At 43.6% G+C, this 19,893-nt stretch overlaps 1 protein-coding gene across 3 annotated transcripts in view; it reads right to left on the minus strand.

Moving 5' to 3' along the window:
• Positions 1 to 15,996, minus strand: part of LOC144691261 (tektin-3-like) — an 81,277-nt gene extending 65,281 nt beyond the window's left edge. Inside the window, exons 1-2 of one of the 3 annotated variants that reach the window (XM_078559309.1) lie at positions 15,939 to 15,996; positions 11,443 to 12,128 (exon numbers count right to left, since the gene is read on the minus strand). In XM_078559309.1, the coding sequence (XP_078415435.1) occupies positions 11,443 to 12,114 (672 nt within the window). In that variant the 5' untranslated portion in view covers positions 12,115 to 12,128; positions 15,939 to 15,996. Of the gene's footprint in view, positions 1 to 11,442; positions 12,129 to 12,923; positions 13,008 to 15,630; positions 15,710 to 15,938 lie in introns of those variants that run through there. The other 2 variants (XM_078559307.1, XM_078559308.1) reach the window with 2 other exon arrangements.
• Positions 15,997 to 19,893: the final 3,897 nt, after the last annotated feature.

The raw sequence follows: 19,893 nt of genomic DNA on the forward strand, positions 1-19,893 counted from the left end.
AGGCGGAGATGGATCATCCACTTGGCACTTCTGGCTGAAGATGGTTGCAAATGTTTCAGCTTTGTCCTTTGCACAGGGACCTGCTGGGATGCCCCATCATTGAGGGTGGGGAGCTTTCTTCTTGTGTTGGTTATTTAATTGTCCACCACCATTTTGACTGGATGTGGCAGGACTGCAGAGCTTTGATTTGATCCATCAGTTGCTCTGCCTATCACATGCTGCTTCCATCGTTTAGCATTATGTAGCTTCACCAGGTTGGCATCTCATTTTTAGGTATTCATGTTGCTGCTCCTGGCATGGTCTCCGGCATTGGCGCTACAAGTGCCTTAAAGGCAAGTTTGGAGTCAGGGTCTGTACATAGTAAGTCACTGGGCATGAATGGGTTTCACCCAGGCTAAGGGGCAAGGATTATTTGTCTGCCAGCTCACTGGAGGGTGAAGTCGCAGGCTAGTTCTGCTGCAAAGGACTCAGATGAGGACCTCAATGGGATGCTATACAAGAGAATGCAGATGGGCATGCTCACTGAGCTGTTGGGTGCAATGGCTGACCTGCCAGAAAGCTTCCTGTCTCTCTCAAAGAGCATGACGGAGCCCAGCTCCAAGTTGGCAGGAGGCAAAGCACAGAGCTTGCCCTGTCCACACCCTCTACTTCATCTCTGTCAGTTGCTGATCCAGAGGCACTGCAGCCCCTGTACCTATTGCAAACTTTGTGTTCACAGGTCCCCAAATCCTCTGCCCTCCTTGTGAAGATGCAGCAACACTCTCTACCAGATGCAAGGACTCACCACAATGGCCCCAAAACACACTCTGGAGTGCTTGCAGAGACTATGCAATGGCAGAAGTCATTAAAAATTACCGTACCTGCATATTTGGGTGCCTGGCCCTTTAAGTAATGCTAATACTGAGCTCCTCTAGCAGCCGAACATTCTTTGGTGATGGCGAATTCATTCACTGGACCTGTGTGGTCCAAATTTGGGAGTTTGACATCACAGCAGCCAATATGGCTGAGCGATGTGATGATAGCATCACTTCACATGCTTCTGGAGCATGCAGAGGTGCCCATTCGAGTGCCCTCCTCAGCAAGGGATACCATGCAGGTCACACCAAATGCAGCTGGAGGCACAGCATGTCCCAGTCGGGGGCATTTGGCTTCTGTATAGCCATCCCCAGTGGTGCTACAGATCTGAATTTTATGTCCCTAGTCTTTACATTTATTTATGCATGGCATGCACTGCCGCATTCAGAATTTGCAACCTTAATCCATGAGGGACACAAATGGGTTTTATTTATTTAACCATGTTTTACTTATATTTGCACTCCATATATTTTTATTAGGTTTTGAGCAGCAGAACAGAAGATCTACTAACCTACGTGTTAGCTGAGGCTCAGTGGTAGCAAAGAACGTTGTGGGTTTTAGGTTCCAGGCACCTAAGCACACAATCTAGGTTAACACTACAGAGCAGTACCAAGGGAATTGCTGCATGTCAGAGGTGCCATCCTTTGATTGAGACACTATACAAAAAAAAAATTGCCCTCATTCAATTGGAAATAGCTTATAACGTCTGGAGATCAGAAGAGTGGGAGGTGAGCTTACTGAAACATAGAGGGGGGGATATTCAATCGTGTGGCACCATGCACACGTACATCGGTTTCCCCTGGGAAAGCAGCGTACGGGGCACTAACTGTAGGGTTCACACAGCTTTCCCTGTTTGTCTCATTGCTGAGCGTGGCACAAACTGCATGGGTAGTGGCCCACTTACACCTGCCCCCAGGAAATTGGTGTGGTCAGCATCGTTGCCACTCAATAAATAAAAAAATTGATAGCAAAAAATTTAGAAAATATAGTAATAAATATTATGTGTGTACATTTACCAAAGGGAAGAATACCCATTCTAATGGATTATATTTTTGTAGAACATCAACTACCTTGGAGAATTTTGAAGTTCATGAAAGAGGGATACTTAGCAAATCTCAGGCCAGGTTGGAGATGTCCAATGATGACAAAGGAGGCTTGGGAGGACATTTGTGGGGTTCTGGCTGCTATCATGAAAGAATCATTAAGCGCTGATGAAGTTCTAAAGATTGAAAATAATAATAGCGGATGCAGCTCTTCTACCTGATTGTTATTCCATTAAATTTTTTTAATTCTTTCACAGGGTGCGGGCACCACTGGCAGGGCCAGCATTTATTGCCCATCCCAAATTGCCCTTGAACTGAGTGGCTTGCTCAGCCAGTTCAGAGGGCAGTTAAGAGTCAACCACATTGCTGTGGGTCTGGAGTCACATGTAGGCCAGACCAGATAAGGACAACAGATTTCCTTCCCTAAAGGACATTAGTGAACCAGATGAGTTTTTTTTTAAAAAATGACAATTGATGATAGTTTCATGGTCACCATCACCGAGATTAGCATTTAATTCCAGATTTTATTTATTGAATTCATATTCCACCAGCTGCCATTGTGGGATCTGAACCCATATCCCCAGAGAATTTACCTGGGTCTCTGGATTACTAGTTCAGTGACATTACCGCTACACCAACATCTCCCCAAATATATCAATAATATCAATAGAATGAAAATCAGTAAAGGGCATGCATTCTGCCTAGGCAGATTGACAGCCAGACAGTAGATGAAGATTAGCCTCAAGTATCTACATTTTAAAAAGTGACGAATCTGACCTAAACAGGCCTAGCACCGGTAACAGGTAATATAAAGGAAACTATTCTAGGAAGGAGCTGGAGAATGTTGGACAATAGACAATCTAAATTATATTCTAGGAAAACTAAAAGTGTTAATTCTTGAATCCTGCAAGGAATTATTTGTTCTATAAATACTGGTGCAAGTTATAACTAAATCTGTTAAATTGTGGACGAATGGGTTGATTTGTACGCTACGGGTCCTGTAAATAAGCTGTTGGCATTCCGTTGATTCGAGGACGACGCCTACTCAGTGTCATGAATTTCTGTCATGGGTCTTCACGTGACTGAACAGGCCGATTCTCAACCCACAGATCTTTGGGCACATGGGGCAGGACGTCCTACGAACCAGTGGGATCTGGAGTGCAGGATTTGCTCCCTTTTTTTCCCCTTCTCTGCCGCTGCTCTGCCTCATCATTAAGCCATTCTGACTCAAAGCACAAGGACATTTTGGAAACCAATTTATATCAAGGCCCCTGTCATTATAACATAGCTGCCAGCAACAAAGCAAAGGAGTGTAGCACACAACAGGCATCATGTCCTTCATTAAACTAATTGATACCTTTAATTTTAGTTTCTGACAAATGCCTGATTATTTGAATTTCACCTTGTATAGAGGCCATATGACCAAATTTGTCACTTTGGATTGGTTACAAATGGTTCTGTCTCTCAAGTGAGATTTGCTTGGGAAGAATAAAGGTGTTGAAGGTCATGCTATGCCCATCCCTAGATTAGAAAGTTTCTACAAAAAAGGAGAGAAAAATATGAAGAATAACTGTTGGAAAGACTAAGCATGTGTCTAATCGAAGAGAAATGAAATATATAGGACCATAACTTTTCTTACAGACAGTGGACTACATATCAGAAAATCACAAGTGCTTTGTCCATCTATTGATATTAATACATTTGTGGTTTGCTGTGATAATCTACTGCTGCATTCACTGCCCTGCTTAAGGTGCAGGGCCTGAAAATTCTCTACCTATACATTACATCAATGGTGTTAGCTACTATCTTAAGTCTCTGATTCCATACAGTAAATTAACTGTATAATTATAAAACTGCATAATTAAAAGAGCTGAAGAATAAATTCCAGAGAGTACGTTCTGGCTACGGCTGACATACTCCAGCAAGTTATATATGTCTGTAATGATTTAGAATCTATCAGTGATAATATTCTCCGCCGAAATGCTGTATAGTCAGTGCCTAACTTAATACTGATGATGAACTTAATGCTTAACTAAATATCTGATACAACATCCATGTAATGCCAGCTTCACTCAGTGGTACTGTCTTCATCTAAGTCTGAAATAGTGTTATTGCGCACTACCTACGCACTTTAGCACATAAATTAGACTGACACTTGGACTCCACTCTCAATCTCTAATTTACCCATCTCTGACTCACACTCCTTGCCACCCCCTCCCACCCCCGCCGGCCCCCACAGTTCACTATCGCTCTCTGCCTTCTGTTTCTTCCCAATTTTGTATTCATGCTGCCATTGTACCTTTAATCCCATGGGCTTCAATTTTGCTAATAAATCTATTATATGTTACTTTATAAAACGCCTTTTAAAAGTCCATAGACACAGCATCAATGACACAACCTTCATCAACCCTCTCAAAAAACGCAATCATATTTATAATACATGATTTACCTGTGACGAATCCATGTTGCCTGTCATTTATTAACCCAGATCTTTCCAAAAGACAATTGTATCCCAGGTTACAGTTTCTAGAAGTTTCCCCCAGCATTAGGCTGATTAGCCTGTAGTTAACAAGTTTATCTCTCCTCCCTTTTTAGAATTATTGCAACCCTCCCGTCCTCTGGCACCACTCCCATGTCCAATGAAGATTGAATGATTGTGGCCATAACCTCCAGTATTTCAATCTTTACTTTCGTCAGCAACCTTGGGTGCATACCAAAAAGAGTGGGGAACTAAGAGACTAATGAGAGTAAGGAACTTAAAGTAATCAATATCAGTAGAGGAAAAGTGCTGGAGAAATTAGTCAGTCTAAAAATCAACAAATCCCCTAGGCCAGATTGGTCCATAGCCTAGGGCTGCAAGAGATGCAGAAATAGTGGATGCAGTGATTGTGATCTTCCAAAATTCCCTAGATTCTAAAATGGTCCCAGCAGATTGGAAGGTGGCAAATGTGCCATCGCTATTCAAGAAAGGAGGGAGAGCGAAAACAAGGAGCAACAGGTCAGTTAGCCTGACATCAGTCATCGGAAAATGCTGGAATCCAATATTAAAGAAGTGTTAATTAACATGGCACTTAAAAAAAACATAGGCAGAGTTAACATGGTTTTGTGAAAGGGGAATAATATCTGGAAAATTTACTTTTTATTTGAGGATGTAACTAACAGAGCAGATAAAGGGGAAACTATTGCTAGCACATATTGAACCTCTCAATGTCCATAGAGAGAACATCCTCCTCAAAGAACACCACCATCTGACAGCTAACGAAGCACTCCCATTAACATAGGGCTTTAAAAAATAAACCCCACACGCTCATCTGAAATTCCACAGTCCCTACTGGAATACAATCCACATCCTACAATATGACAGCCCCACCTCGCGATGGCGTACCTCCCGATTCACTGCAGACGCCACTAACCACAACCTGGTAGCTAACCCGAGCAGTGAAGTCCCGGGTTTCAACCTCCCGTGGAAAATCTGGACAACCCCCAACCACTTGAGGATGGACCAGGGAAGGTGTGGCCACTTGCTCCACAAGTGGAATGTGAGGGACAGCTCAAATTGTAACTGTGGCCATCCAAGTCAGACCATCGCCCATAAGCTGGACTTGAGTATTGCTGAAAAAATACATTTTGTCAAATCTTTTCAGCTTGCACTCATCAGGACAATCACAAGAATACCAAGGGGAAGCAATGGTGTAAGGGGAGGCGATGGTACAGTGGTATTGTCGCTGGACTAGTAATCCAGAGACCCAGGGTAATGCTCTAGGGACCTGGGTTTGAATCATAAGACCATAAGTCATAGGAGCAGAAATTAGGCCATTCGGCCCATCGAGTCTGCTCCGCCATTCAATCATGGCTGATAAGTTTCTCAACCCCATTCTCCCGCCTTCTCCCCGTAACCTTTGATCCCCTTACCAGTCAAGAACCTATCTACCTCGGTCTTAAATACACTCAATGACCTGGCCTCCACAGCGTTCTGTGGCAATGAATTCCATAGATTCACCACTCTCTGGCTAAAGAAGTTTCTCTTAAAGAATCCTGCCACAGTAGATAGTGGAATTTGAATTCAGTAAAAATCTGGAATTAAAAGTCTAATGATGACCATGGAACCATTGTTGACTGTTGTAAAAACCCATCTGGTTCACTAATGTCCTTTAGGGAAGGAAATCTGTCATCTCTCATGTGACTCCAGACCCACACAGCAATGTTGTTGACTCTTAACTGCCCTCTGAAATAGCAAACCACTCTGTTGTAACAAAGTCACAAAAAAGGAATGAAACTGGATGGACCACCCGACATCGACCTAGGCACCGGAAACAACAATGGCAAACAGCCCTGTCGACCCTGCAAAGGCCTCCTTACCAACATCTGGGGGATAGTGCCAAAATTGGGAGAGTTGTCTCACAGACTAGTCAAGCAACAGTCTGACATAGACATCCTCACAGAATCATACCTTACAGCAAATGTCCCAGACACCACCATTGCCATCCCTGGGTATGTCCTGTCCCACTGGCAGGACAGGCCCAGCAGAGGTGGTGGCACAGTGGTATACAGTCGGGAGGGAGTTACCCTGAGAGTCCTCAACATTAACTCCAGACCCCATGAAGTCTGACAGCATCAGGTCAAACATGGGCAAGGAAACCTCCTGCTGATTACAGTATCAGTAGGAGTGACCACTGCACGGTCCTTGTGGAGATGAAGTCCTGCCTTCACATTGAGGATGCCCTCCATCACGTTGTGTGGCACTACCACCGTGCTAAATGGGATAGATTTCAAACAGATCTAGTAACTCAAGACTGGGCATCTATGAGGTGCTGTGGGCCATCAGTAGCAGAATTGTACTTGAGCACAATCTGTAACCTCATGGCCCGGCATATCCCCCACTCTACCATTACCATCAAGCCAGGGGATCAACCCTGGTTCAATGAAGAGTGCAGGAGGGCATACCAGGAGCAGAACTAGGAATGCCTGAAAATGGAGGTGTCAACCTGGTGAAGCTATAACACAGGACTACTTGTGTGCCAAACAGCATAAGCAGCAAGTGATAGACAGGGCTAAGCGATCTCACAACCAACGGATCAGATCTAAGCTCTGTAGTCCTGTCACATCCAGTCATGAATGGTGTTGGACAATTGAACAACTCACTGGAGGAGGAGGCTCCACAAATATCCCCATCATCAATGATGGAGGAGCCCAGCACATCAGTGCAAAAGATAAGGCTGAAGCATTTGCTAGAATCTTCAGCCAGAAGTGGCGAGTGGGTGATCCATATCGGCCTCCTCTGGAGGTCCCCAGCATCATAGATGCCAGTCTTCAGCCAATTCAATTCATGATATAAAGAAACAGCTGAAGGCACTGGATATTGCAAAGGCTATGGGCCCTGACAATATTCCGGCAATAGTACTGAAGACTTGTGCTCCAGAACTTGCCGCGCCCCTAGCCAAGCTGTTCCAGTACAGCTACAAAACTGGCATCTACCCGGCAATGTGGAAAATTGCCCAGGCATATCCTACACATAAAAAGCAGGACTAATCCAACCTGGCCAATTACCGTCCCATCAGTCTACTCTTGATCATCGGTAAAGTAATGGAAGGGGTCATTAACAGTGCTATCAAGCAGCATTTGCTTAGTAATAACTGCTCGTTGACGCTCAGCTGGGTTCTGCCAGGGCCACTCAGCTTCTGACCTCATTACAACCTTGGTTCAAACATGGACAAAAGAGGTGAACTCCAGAGGGGATATGAGAGTGACTGCCTTTGACATCAAGGCCACATTTGACCGAGTGTGGCATCAAGGAGCCCTAGCAAAACTGAAGCTATTGGGAATCAGGGGGAAAACTCTCCACTGGTTGGAGACATACCTAGCACAAAGGAAGATCGTTTTGGTTTTTGGAGGTCAGTCATCTCAGCTCTAGGACATCACCGCAGGAGTTTCTCAGGTTAGTGTCCTCAGCCCAACCATCTTCAGCTGCTTCATCAATGACTTTCCTTCCATCATGAGGTCAGAAGTGGGGGTGTTCGCTGATAATTGCACGATGTTCAGCACCATTTGCGACTCCTCAGATACTGAAGCAGTCTGTGTCCAAATGCAGCAAGATCTGGACAATATCCAGGCTTGGGCTGACAAATGGCAAGTAACATTTGCACCACAAAAGTGTCAGGCAATGACCATCTCCAATCAGAGAGAATCCAACCATCGCCCCTTGATATTCAATGGCATTGCCATCACTGAATCCCCCACTATCAACATCCTGGGGGTTACCATTGACCAGAAACTGAACTGGACTAGCCATATAAATACTGTGGCTACAAGAGCAGATCAGAGGCTAGGAATCGTGCAATGAGTAACCCACCTCCTGATTCCCCAAAGCCTGTCCACCATCTACAAGGCACAAGTCAGGGATGTGATGGAATACTCGTCACTTGCCTGGATCAGTGCAGCTCCCACAACACTCAAGAAGCTTGACACCGTCCAGGGCAAAGTAGCCCACTTGATTGGCACCAATCCACAAACATTCACACCCTCCACCATTGACCCACAGTGGCAGCAGTGTGTACCATCCACAAGATGTACTGCAGGAATTCACCAAGGCTCTTTTGACAGCATCTTCCAAATCCACGACCACTACCATCTAGAAGGACAAGGACAGCAGATAGATGTGAACACCACCACCTGGAAGTTCCCCTCCAAGTGACTCACCAACCTGACTTGGAAATATATCGCTGTTCCTTCACTGTCGCTGGGTCAAAATCCTGGAACTCTCTTCCTAACTGTGGGTGTACCTACACCACATAGACTGTAGCGGTTCAAGAAGGCAGCTCACCACCACCTTCTCAAGGGCAACTAGGGATGGGCAATAAGTGCTGGCCCAGCCAGCGGAGCCCACATCCAGTGAGTGAATTAAAAAAAATGTCAGGGGAAGCAACAACTTTATACTGTATGAGAAGAGAATGCTGATTGGTTGGCAAGAGTCCACTTGCCAACCAATCAGCACTCTCTTCTCATGCAGTATAAAATTGTTGCTTCCCCTGACATTGGTATTCTTGTGATTGTCCTGATGAGTGCAAGATGAAAAGCTTTGACAAAATATATCTTTTCAGCAATACTCAAGTTCTGTACTACCAAACGACAATAAACTGAACTCCTGATCTGACAGATCCACACCTGGTGGCATCACATCCATTCAGTCAGCTGAAGCTATTGAATAGGTTCTTAAACTTAACATCAAACTATAACTGATTCCCCACCTATATGAATAAAAAAAGTGGATGCAATATAAATGGATTCCCAACAGGCATTCAACAAGGTGCCACATAAAAGTTATTACACAGGATAAGGGCTCACGGGGTTGAAGGTAATATATTAGCATGAATAGAGAATTGGTTAACAGGCAGAAAACAGAAAGTAGGGCTAAACACGGTGTATTCAAGTTGGCAGGCTGTAATTAGTGGGTTACAGCAGGGATCAGTGATCAGCTATTTACAAACTATTAATGACTTAGATGAAGGGATTGAGAGTAATGTATCCATGTTTGCTGATGTTGCAATGCTAGGTGGGAGAGTAAGCTGTGAGAAGGACACAAAGAGGCTGCAAAGGGATATAGACAGGTTAATTGAGTGGGCAATAAGGCAATAGATGGAGTATATGGGAAAACATTAGGTTATTTGTTTTTGTAGGAAGAATAGAAAAGCGGAATATGTTTTAAATGGTGAGAAACATTTAAATGCTGACGTTCAGAGAGATTTGAGGTCCTCAGGCAAGAAACACAGAAAGTTAGCATGCAGGTACAGCAGCCAATTAGGAAGGCAAATGGCATGTTTGCATTTATTGCAAGGAGGCTGTAGCACAAGAATAAGGAAGTCTTGACAAAATTGTACGGGGCTTTGGTGAGATTATACCTGGAGAAATATGCACAGTTTTGGTCTCCTTATCTAAGGAAGGATATATTTGTTTTGGAGAAGGTTCACTAGATTGGTTCCTGGGATGAGAGTGCTGTCCTATGATGAGTGGTTGAGTAGAATTGCTGTATATGCTCTGGAGCAGAAGAGTGAGGAGTGATCTCATTGAAACTTATAAGATTCTCAGGGGGTTTGACAGAGTAAATGCTGAGAGGTTGTCTCCTCTGGTGGGAGAGTGTAGAACTGGAAGGCTCAGGTTAAGGGGTCAATCATTTAAGACTGAAATGAGAAGGAACTTCTTCACTCAGAGGGTTGGGAGTCTTTGGAATTCTCAATTATTGAGCATATTCAAGGCTGAAATCAATAGATTTTTGGACTCTAGGGAAATCAAGGAATAGAAGGATAGAATGGAGAAGTGGAATTGAGGTCAAAGATCAGCAAAGATTTTATTGAATAATGAAGCAGGCTTGAGGGCTCTTATTTCCTTTCTCAGTCCTCTTCTTTGCTTTCTGAATTTGTTTGAGTCACTACTGTATTATGAACTTGACATTTCTCAAAGTCTCCCTTTACTGCTTCATTTTTATTTCAGTTTCTTTCGTCATCTATCGAGCTCTAGCTCAGGTTGCCTTTCCTTTCCCCCTCATGGGAGCGTATTTAGTCTGCACCCAAACGACCTCATTCTTGATGGCCTCCCATTGCCCAGTCATTATTTTACCTGCCAATCTTTGTTTCCAATTCACCTGGGCCAGATCACTTTCCAACTTCATTGAAATTCACTTTCTTCTGGTTGAATATCTTCATGTTTGCTTGTTCCTTGTCCCTTTCCCTAACTGCTCTAAGCCTAATGATATTGTAATCACTATTTCTCAAGCACCCTGTCACTTTGCTTGCCCGACTTCTTGCCCCAGATTTTTTAGTTTATTAATTTTATCGACGGTATAATTGGGTATAATCAAACTAACTGTTTAATAGCTAATTAACATCCTTTTTTTAAAGTGACCAAGGAGGGAAAAGTCAGGAGTAACCTATACTAAAGAAATTTAAAAGGCGGAGTGAATTGGATATCCCTTTGGTATTATCCTTTTTGCTATATTTTTAATTTTAATTTTTAATCATTCAAACAATAATGAAGAAATCAACATTTATAAACACACCTAATTTCATAAATATGTATGTGAAAATGGATCAAACCTAATCTTCCCCACCTAAGGCATATAAAAATGCGCATACCAAAAATCCTCTGATTGTTCAGATTATTTTTGTTCATTATTTAATAAGTAAAATAACCATGTTGCCTCCAGAATAGTGAACAGCTGGGAAACTGAGTGGGTAATAATCCAATAGGGTTCAGATTGTACCAGCAACTGGGAAACAAAACTCGAAGCAGTTTCAGTTAGCATCTGAAGCTGAAAAATAAGATTGTGTAATGACTTCCAGCTACTTTTTAAAAAAAAAAATCCAGGCTTAAAACTGTCCTACAAAATTAAACTTATTTTTAAAAAGGTCAATTGTCTTTTCTGCTAAAAGTGATTGTGTGCACCATGCTATTGGTATGTAATAGTGTTTAGGGTGAAGGATTGATGATTGTGATGTCATTGCTGAACACTTATCAAGAAACAATCTACAGCTGATATGGTTATCTCTCTGACCTGTAGGTGCGCATCTGTCTCTTCCAGTGCTCTCTCCAATCTTTTCTTAACTTGATTGAGAGCATGCGTCTCCATGATAATTTGGTCAAGTTCATGATCAAGCTCTGATTTCCAGAAGCTAATGTCCTGCACTCTCTCTCCAATGTTGTTGCTGGTGTCATTCTGTATTTTTCTTGTCAGCTGGGCCTTGTCCTGGATAAGTCTTGTGGTGTCCTCCCTGAGCTTCTCAGCATTGTGCCTGGAACAATCTGATTGCTTGTAGTTGTTGTGATTGGATTCCACCCATTCACCTGGGGTGTATCTGCTGAAAAGGGCAATACGATTAGAAGCACCCGGGGCACACGGATCCATCGAAGGGCACGGGTCTATCACAGAGCAAGGATTCACTACAGGGCAGTTTATTGGTGGTCGTGGGGTTATTGCCGGGCATGAATGCATCACGGGGTACGAAGGCACGGGGCAGTTGATGATGGGACCCCCGCTCACTGTTGGGCAGGAGGTCATTGGTGGATACGATGTCATCACAGGGTACTGCCTCCCACACAGATTCCTAGTATAAGGTCCAAGGGTGGTATTGACGCCTGCAACCTTGTAATAGGTGCTCGGTCTCCATGGCAAGTTGACGCTACTGCACCTTGTTTCCACATCTGCTGTACAACATCTGCCATACATGATGGTTACAGTTCCTATAAAATAAACAGTATCCTATTAGTTTGGAATAAATAGCTATTTCTGCAGATCTAAGACAGATTAAGGCAACTGAACCTTAAAATTAAAAAGAGTGGGAGAGAAAGGATCCTATCAACGTCAAACAACAAAACGCAATGAATATCTGATCAACCCAACTAAAGGTTAGTGCAACAGATCTTGACCACATCTAATTATAGTAATGACATAACACAGTTATCATAAAACTTTCTTACGACGCATTATGACATACGCAACATCATAAAGCTGGCTATTAAAAAGCAGCTCATTGTGAAGCTCTCTAAATAACCAACATACGTTACTGACATTCTTGCAATTAGCCAAGATCCGGTGTTTAAAACGGTGCCAGGTCTGGTCTATGGATGTGAACTGCACCTATTGCAGGTGTTTTTTTTTTAATAAAAAAAAATCATTAATCACATTGCAAACATAAAAGGGGGCGTCCATGCCTCATAGCGAACCACTTCCGAGTTAACGGGCTTATTATAACCCCATGAGCTCACACGTAGAAGTAAACGAGAGCGCTGCTGCATCTTTTTCTCTTATATCCCCGTTGTATAGAATAAGCTGGGCTGATGCTGTGTGCCTCTGTCTGCCTACTCAGTGCAGCTGTGCTCTGGATCGCGGGAGCAGGCGGTTGCTATGGACGCTGCAACATCCTCGACCTTAGCAACTGGAGCCAGCTGCATAGGCGCAAAGGTTGGGAGGGGAGGTGGAGAAAAGCCAAGCCACGGGATCTCCCGGAATAGAAACAGGCTTAGCATATTTCCTACTCGAGTCAGAGGGTCCAGCTCACTCCTCCATGTTGACGCCTGCTGCTGCTGCTTACAGCCTATGAGAAATGACTTGATTCTAATCCAATGATTGATGTAAGCGGGGGTAAGTGCTCGGCATCGACACTGCACATCACCAGACATGAAATCCCCATCTGCAATCCGAAGCTTTTTAAAAGTGGTGCAATTAGGTCTGCAGGCACATTTCGAGCTCTGAAGCGGTGCTCCCTTCCCTACCAGGGTTCCTGCACTTTGTGCATTTTGACCTTCTCCCTACTACTTGGAGAGGGGGGAAAAAAACCCCACCGCCTTTTCAGCCTGAGGTGCTTTTCCGTTTACCTCTTGCTTCCACCCTCAACCCAGCCTGACTGTCATCTTCTCTCCTCCTCACTCATTCTGCTGCTGTCAGTGACTGCTGCTCTCGCAGTTCAATTCAGAGTTCAATTAAAAAGCTGACCCCATCCCAGACTCCCCTGTAATGTGAAACTGCTCTATTCCCTTATAAGCAAGGGAGCCCCTATTGAAGCAATCATGTCAACCACCTTAATTTACCCTAAGGAGGCTGAAAGCCAGTAGAGAGAGAGGTTGAGTGCAAGATGTGAAAGCCATTTATGACAGGACAAGATTCATTAAAATAAAATGTGTTTAAAATATGGAGATGAAAGTGCAGTGTAATAATAAAGTTCACAGGTGGTGGTCAGCATCATAGTTGTGGAATGAGCACTCCTGCTTGCCTCAAATATTTAGGCTGGTTACGTGCCTCCATCCATCTCCTAATTCACCTAATTTCCAGAGCGTTAGGCAGTTCTGAACAACCACCCATTAACCTCTCATCAAATGATACTTTGCTACACAAAAATGCACTTACAATTACCTCACTATTGCTGAAAAGATAGACACGTTGCTGAAGCTTTTCATCTTGCACTCATCAGGAAAAGGCAAGAATGCCAAATTTCAAACGATCACAATATATACAAGAGAAAAGGGTGCTGATTGATTTGCAAGTTGACTCTGATTGGCCAAGGCAGTGACATGGAGAAAGCAACAGGAAACTAGAGGCTCTCCAAGCTTCCAGTTAATTCAAAAAAGGAACAAGGCTTGAGCAAATTCCTTTTGTTTGCAGAGAATGGATCCCTGTGAATGAATGAATGTCATTTCTAACAAGCATAAATGGCGCATCTTCCAATCCCAGCCCCGGCCGTGTATTCACTATACCCCCTGACCTTCCCCTCTCCGATGCTGAACGTTCAGTGCTCAGCAAAGGACTTAGTTTCATACCCTTACGCCCTCATCTCAATGAATTTCAGGCTCGGCATGATGCTGAACTCTTCTTCCGCCGTCTTCGTCCCCGTGCTCACTTCTTTGGCCAGGAGTCCTCTCCCCGTTCAACGGATCCTTTTACCCACCTCCAATATTATCCCTCCACCTGGACCCCTCCCTCTGGATTCTTACCTTCTCTTGATCTTTTCATTGAGAACTGTCGGCGTGACATTAGTCGTCTCAATTTCTCTGCTCCTCTCACCCATTCTAATCTGTCTCTCTCTGAACTTACTGCACTCTTCTTTTTAAAATCTCTGTTGAAGGGTCATGAGGACTCGAAACGTCAACTCTTTTCTTCTCCGCCGATGCTGCCAGACCTGCTGAGTTTTTCCAGGTAATTCTGTTTTCGTTTTGCATTACAAGTTTGACTGATTATCTTAAATTGGTTGTTAGTATAGCTATTAGCGCACTCTGGATTGCTCGGCCTCATTGATTACCTCATTGCAGTACTTTGTTAACTGATATTTTAGTCAGATTAAAATAACGCTTGTGACATTACGCTCAGTTTTAGTGCTAGTGGCACGAAAGGTACAAAACTACTGATTGCTATTGCTCCTGATTGTTAGCCTTGGCCCTTCTCTTTTCCCCCCATTACCTTTCTAATAGACAACCAAACAGGAACAACACATCGAAGAGATTGATGGAGTTGACATTTCTGAAACATGCCAACCACAACAGTACTGAGATGAAACACAAGTACTCAATTCACAATTAGCATGTAAAAAGAGGTTGTGGAAGATGAAATCCATTTGGCCAGCAAAGGCAGTCTTTGAGCTCTGAGCTTTACTGTGTAAGGTTTTCTCACAATGAGAGAAAGCGGATATATGCAGATCAGAGGCACAGAAATACCTTGAATTGAATATTAGGTCATCAAGAACCCAAAGCTTTTGGATGGTACAAATGGTTTACCTAGAGCCTAACTAATTTGGCTATGGTTATTTGGTTAAACATTCACCACAGAAATTTCTTCTGCTGTAGGTGGACATTCTGACCACAGGAATTTCTTCTGTGGTTGGAAGATGCACCTGCAGCATTTTCACGTTGCAGGCAAAGTTGGAATAGTTCTTCCCACTACATCTCCTGTTATTACTGACCGTCTACTCCACCAATTGGTGCATGACAGCAGGTGTGCAATGCTTCCAGCTTTGCACATAATACAATGCAGTGTGGAAGCCTATATTGGGCCTTTTCAGGTCCTGCTTGACTGTATGGCTCCAAGTGGTAATTGCTTGGCCTTGATGTCTACGCCAGTCAGGAGGGAGCCTTGATCGTCGTGCCCGCAGGGCTCCCTACATGTCCAAGCCCTCATCTGACTGAACCATATGCCCAAACAGTTGCAACGGTCGGAGACGGATGATTTCAAAGACAGAGGATTTTTGCTGTGCACCTTTTGATCTCCACTTTCCTGACATAGTTGTATTCGTGGACTCCAAGCGTTTGTCAGAGGCGCCATTAGTCGAACGGATCCAGTTTCTGGTTGGTCATGAACCGTATGAAGCCATGTGTTTGGTGCCTATGTCAGGTTTGGAATAACAAGAGGGTTGCAGGTTTCCAGCGCCCGCAGTATTTAGCTGTTACCTGAGTGTACAATCTAATGGTGGTTGGTGGTTGGATCCATATGTTCTTATCAAGAAATCACATAATAACCCCCGTGATTTCTATGTATTAGCGCATCTCCTCTTCAGCGGTACTTACGCTGTGTATTGACCTCCTATGGCGGCTGAAATGATCAGTGGAATAGGGAGCATCAGCCAGTCTGAAGTGCTGTACATTGGTTGGTGATTCAGCCTCAGCTTTAAGAATACCCAGTGCCAGATTCATTATCTCCAACATTGCTGCAATAAGTGCTGACGAAGCCCACATTTCGTGAAAATAAATAAATAAATAAATAAATAATCCGTATAGTGAAAGTTAGCGAATGCTTCCAAACCCAGTCCCTCACAATTCATGCTTTAACCAGCAGTGCACTCACTCCAAGGCAAACGCTGCTAAAATCAATGTAGGGTTCCCCAGAGTGACTTTTGGTATAATCCACATGTCTTCCTTCCGATGCTAAACCCCGATGTTTGGCCATGGTGGACTTGTCATGTTGCTATGGTCTCCTCTTAACTAACGGAAGATCTTTAATATTTCCAAGAATGGTGTGTGTGCCAAGACCATTGCAGACAGGAGGGTGTTTTCCCCTGAGGCTTCTGTGCTTTGCTCTCCAACCTTTGTTTTTCCAGATTAGGATTATTATTCCTCACTTCCAATCTTCAGACATAGCCCCTGGATCCCAGGAACCAGCTAATGTTGGATTTAAGTCTACGCCTCTGCCTCCTCTCAGCCTGTCGGTAGATGGTCCCGCCTGGGTCAGGAGATCGCCCATTCTGGGCTCATTAGCTGAAGCTTCTACTTTCTAGACTCAGTGAATTTCAGCTGATCGTGTGATAAGGCTTGCTTTCATCTGCTGCTTCTCACAGAGCTTCAGAGACCATACAATGGCCATGGCCATCTAGCTTTTTCACCAGTTCACAGCCGTCACAGTTCCTCTGGCCTGACAGCTGTGACAGTTTGCCGCCGAGGTTTTCTCGTTAGCAGAGTTGCGGTCTGGTTAATGCTCTTACCTTCCGGGACTCGTGTCTTCTTGTCCTACAAGTGTTTCCATTGTTAGATATTCCGCAAATCAGCTCTCTGTAATCCACTTGCCAGTCCTGACCAGGTGCAATGTGCAGGGTGGTATGAGACTGACTCCAGCAATTGTTGCCTGCACTAATCCTTGAAAGTGTGTGAGTGGCGAGCATGCAGGTGGGCGACAGTAGCAGCATCCAGAGACATAGAGCCATAGATAAGTTACAGCACAGAAGGAGGCCATTCGGCCCATCTTGTCCATGCCAGCCCGAGGACACCCAGGTGCCCTTTCTAATCCCACCTTCCTGCACCCCTGCCCATAGCCCTGCAGCTTACAGCACTTAAGGTGCAGATCCAGATACTTTTGAAAAGAGTTTAGAGTTCTGGCCTCTATCACCAACTTGAACAGCGAATTCCAGACACCCACTACCCTCTGCAAAATTGAGTTCAAATCCTACCACAGCAGATGGAGGGATTTAAATTCAATTAACATTTTTTAAAAAAACTATTCCTGAAACTAACCAGATTGCCTCACAAGCCCATCTGGTTCACTAAATCATCTTCCTTACCTGGTCTGGCCTACATGTGACGCCAGACCCACAGCAATGTGGTTGACTCTTAACTGCCCTCTGAAATAGCCCAGCAGTTCAAGGACAATTAGGGATGTGCAATAAATGCAACGTTTACATCCCAAGAATGAATGCAAAAAATATTCGTGGAGGAGATCAAGCTGCAGAAATAAGAGGCTGATGGGGTGTGAGAGTGTGAGAGGGACAGGATTAACTTTACAGGGATAAGAGGATAACAGACAGGGACATCAGTCTCCCATGAGAGATGAAGAGGGGGAAGCATGGGGAATATTGAAACTCAGGAAATGAGGAGTGACAGAGAATAAAAGGAGACAGCAGAAAGAAATAAAGGAACAGAAACAAACATATAAAGTTATATCAGGAAATGTGGGAAAGTGCTAGGAAGGAAAAGCACCTTGAAATAAAACAGTTCTGCAGACAGAAAATGGGAAAATATATTTAAAAAATAAACAGTTTAATTTTTCTATATTTCTTCCTTGGCAAATTTTGAAACTGTGTATAGGAAATGTAAATGAAAAATGAAACGGATCGAAAAAACAGAAAAATAATCCAGAGATAAATCTGATTAAGGTAGAGAATCATACACTGACCAGCTGTCTTACCAGTTTTAGTAGTCACTTATTAATTATGACACTTTCAGAAGTGGCGATACTTCTCATATGCCATTGCTGACTATGATATACTGCAGTTATAATACTTGCTACAACTCAGTGCTGGGTAACACAAACAGCTGAAGCTGCTTTATGATGTTACTTTGTCATTATCATGTCATACACAAAGGACATATGATTTTTCTTAATCTCCACTTCTGACAATCACTCAGATCAGCCACAATCTAATTGAATGGGGAAGCAGGTCCAACAGCCTGAATGGCCTACTCCTAGTCTTAGAATTTCCTACAAAGGAAAAATAGATATATTCTATGAGGATGTAAGAAAGGAGATAAAATTACTCTGTGCATTAGCGCATGTGTCAAATGTATGGTTTGGTCTGGTTATTTTGCATGTGAGCTAACTTTTGCTCACACTCACAACATTACTTTTGGGTTGGGGTAGAGGAGCATGACAATGCACAGCCTTAACTGATTCATTTCCTTCATTGGCTTGTTAAAAATTAAAAATCAATTTAAGTGTTTTCCCAAAAATGATTCATATTATACTCCAAACAGAAAAGAGCCCTTCTAACAAGCTGGAATTTTAGCAGTGAATTGCAAGGCAATAAAAAGGTACATTAAGCGGCCTGAAGCAAACTGAACTGGCCTTGTGGGATGGTGGACAACCGAGTAAATGCACAGAGTGGAAGGATAAAAAGGACAGAACTTGCTTTTAGACATTGCTCTTCACATCCTCAGGCCAATCACGACTATAACCTGAATTTATATAGTGCCTTAACATGGTACAACGTCCAAACACACCTCGCAGCAGCATAATAAAGAAGAAAATTTGACACCAAGACACATAAAGTGATATTAAGGCAAATGACCAAAAGCTTGGTACATTTTGAGGAGCATAATAAGGAAGAAAAGAGGAAGAGTGGGGAGAACTTTAGGGAGGCAATTCCAGAGTTTAGGATCTTGGCAGCTGGTACACGGTGATTAAAACTGGGGATGCTCAAGTTTTGGATGACTTCAAGTTTACGCAGGATAAAATATGGGAGACTGACCAGGATTGCATTGGACGATGGGCCGAATGGCCTCTTTCTGTGCTGTGGTGACTGTATGATTCTATGACTCTAATAGTCAAGACCAGAGGCAACAAAGTTGAGGATTTCAGCAGCATATGAGCTGAGGCAGGGGCAGAGTTGGGTGATGTTATAGAGTTGGAAATAGACCGTCAATGAAGTCATGGATGTGTACAGTTATGACCATGGACTGGACTCCCAAGTTCTTGGTAAGATCTGGCTAGGGATCAATAATATTTTGTTTAAAGTAGACGAAGAATCTTGCTCAGAGAATAAAATCACAAGATTCCACGGGTTTTGAACAAACAAAAACAAACCTACCAGACGAGGTCAAAAAGATAAAACAATTTACAATACCTATCTTATATTCTAACATTCAGGGTAAATATGAGGTACATGTGAATTAACAGGCAAACTGTGGTTGAACACACCACACTGTACAATAAATGACAGATGCAACCAAGACAGATTCCACTGATTTCTCAACAACCCACCCAGGCATCAGTGAGCACTGTGAGTCAACCAATCTCGTTGGAACTCCGTTTCTCACACGAGGGTTTCCCGTCTTCACCTTCGAAGATCTCGCCTTGGAATTCTCTCCTAAAGTCGCTCCAACTCAGACGGCGTCAACGACGGTTCACCTCACAGGGTTTCGATCTCATCTCCCGCGATTCCGTTCTCTTGGATTCCCGAGTCTGCACCAGCAATAACTCACGGGCACAACTTCAGCTCTTTGGCCACGCCGAGCAGAACAGCACTGCTCCAAAGGG

Source organism: Cetorhinus maximus, chromosome 15, assembly GCF_964194155.1.
Source record: "Cetorhinus maximus chromosome 15, sCetMax3.hap1.1, whole genome shotgun sequence".
Classification (NCBI taxonomy): Eukaryota; Metazoa; Chordata; class Chondrichthyes; order Lamniformes; family Cetorhinidae; genus Cetorhinus; species Cetorhinus maximus.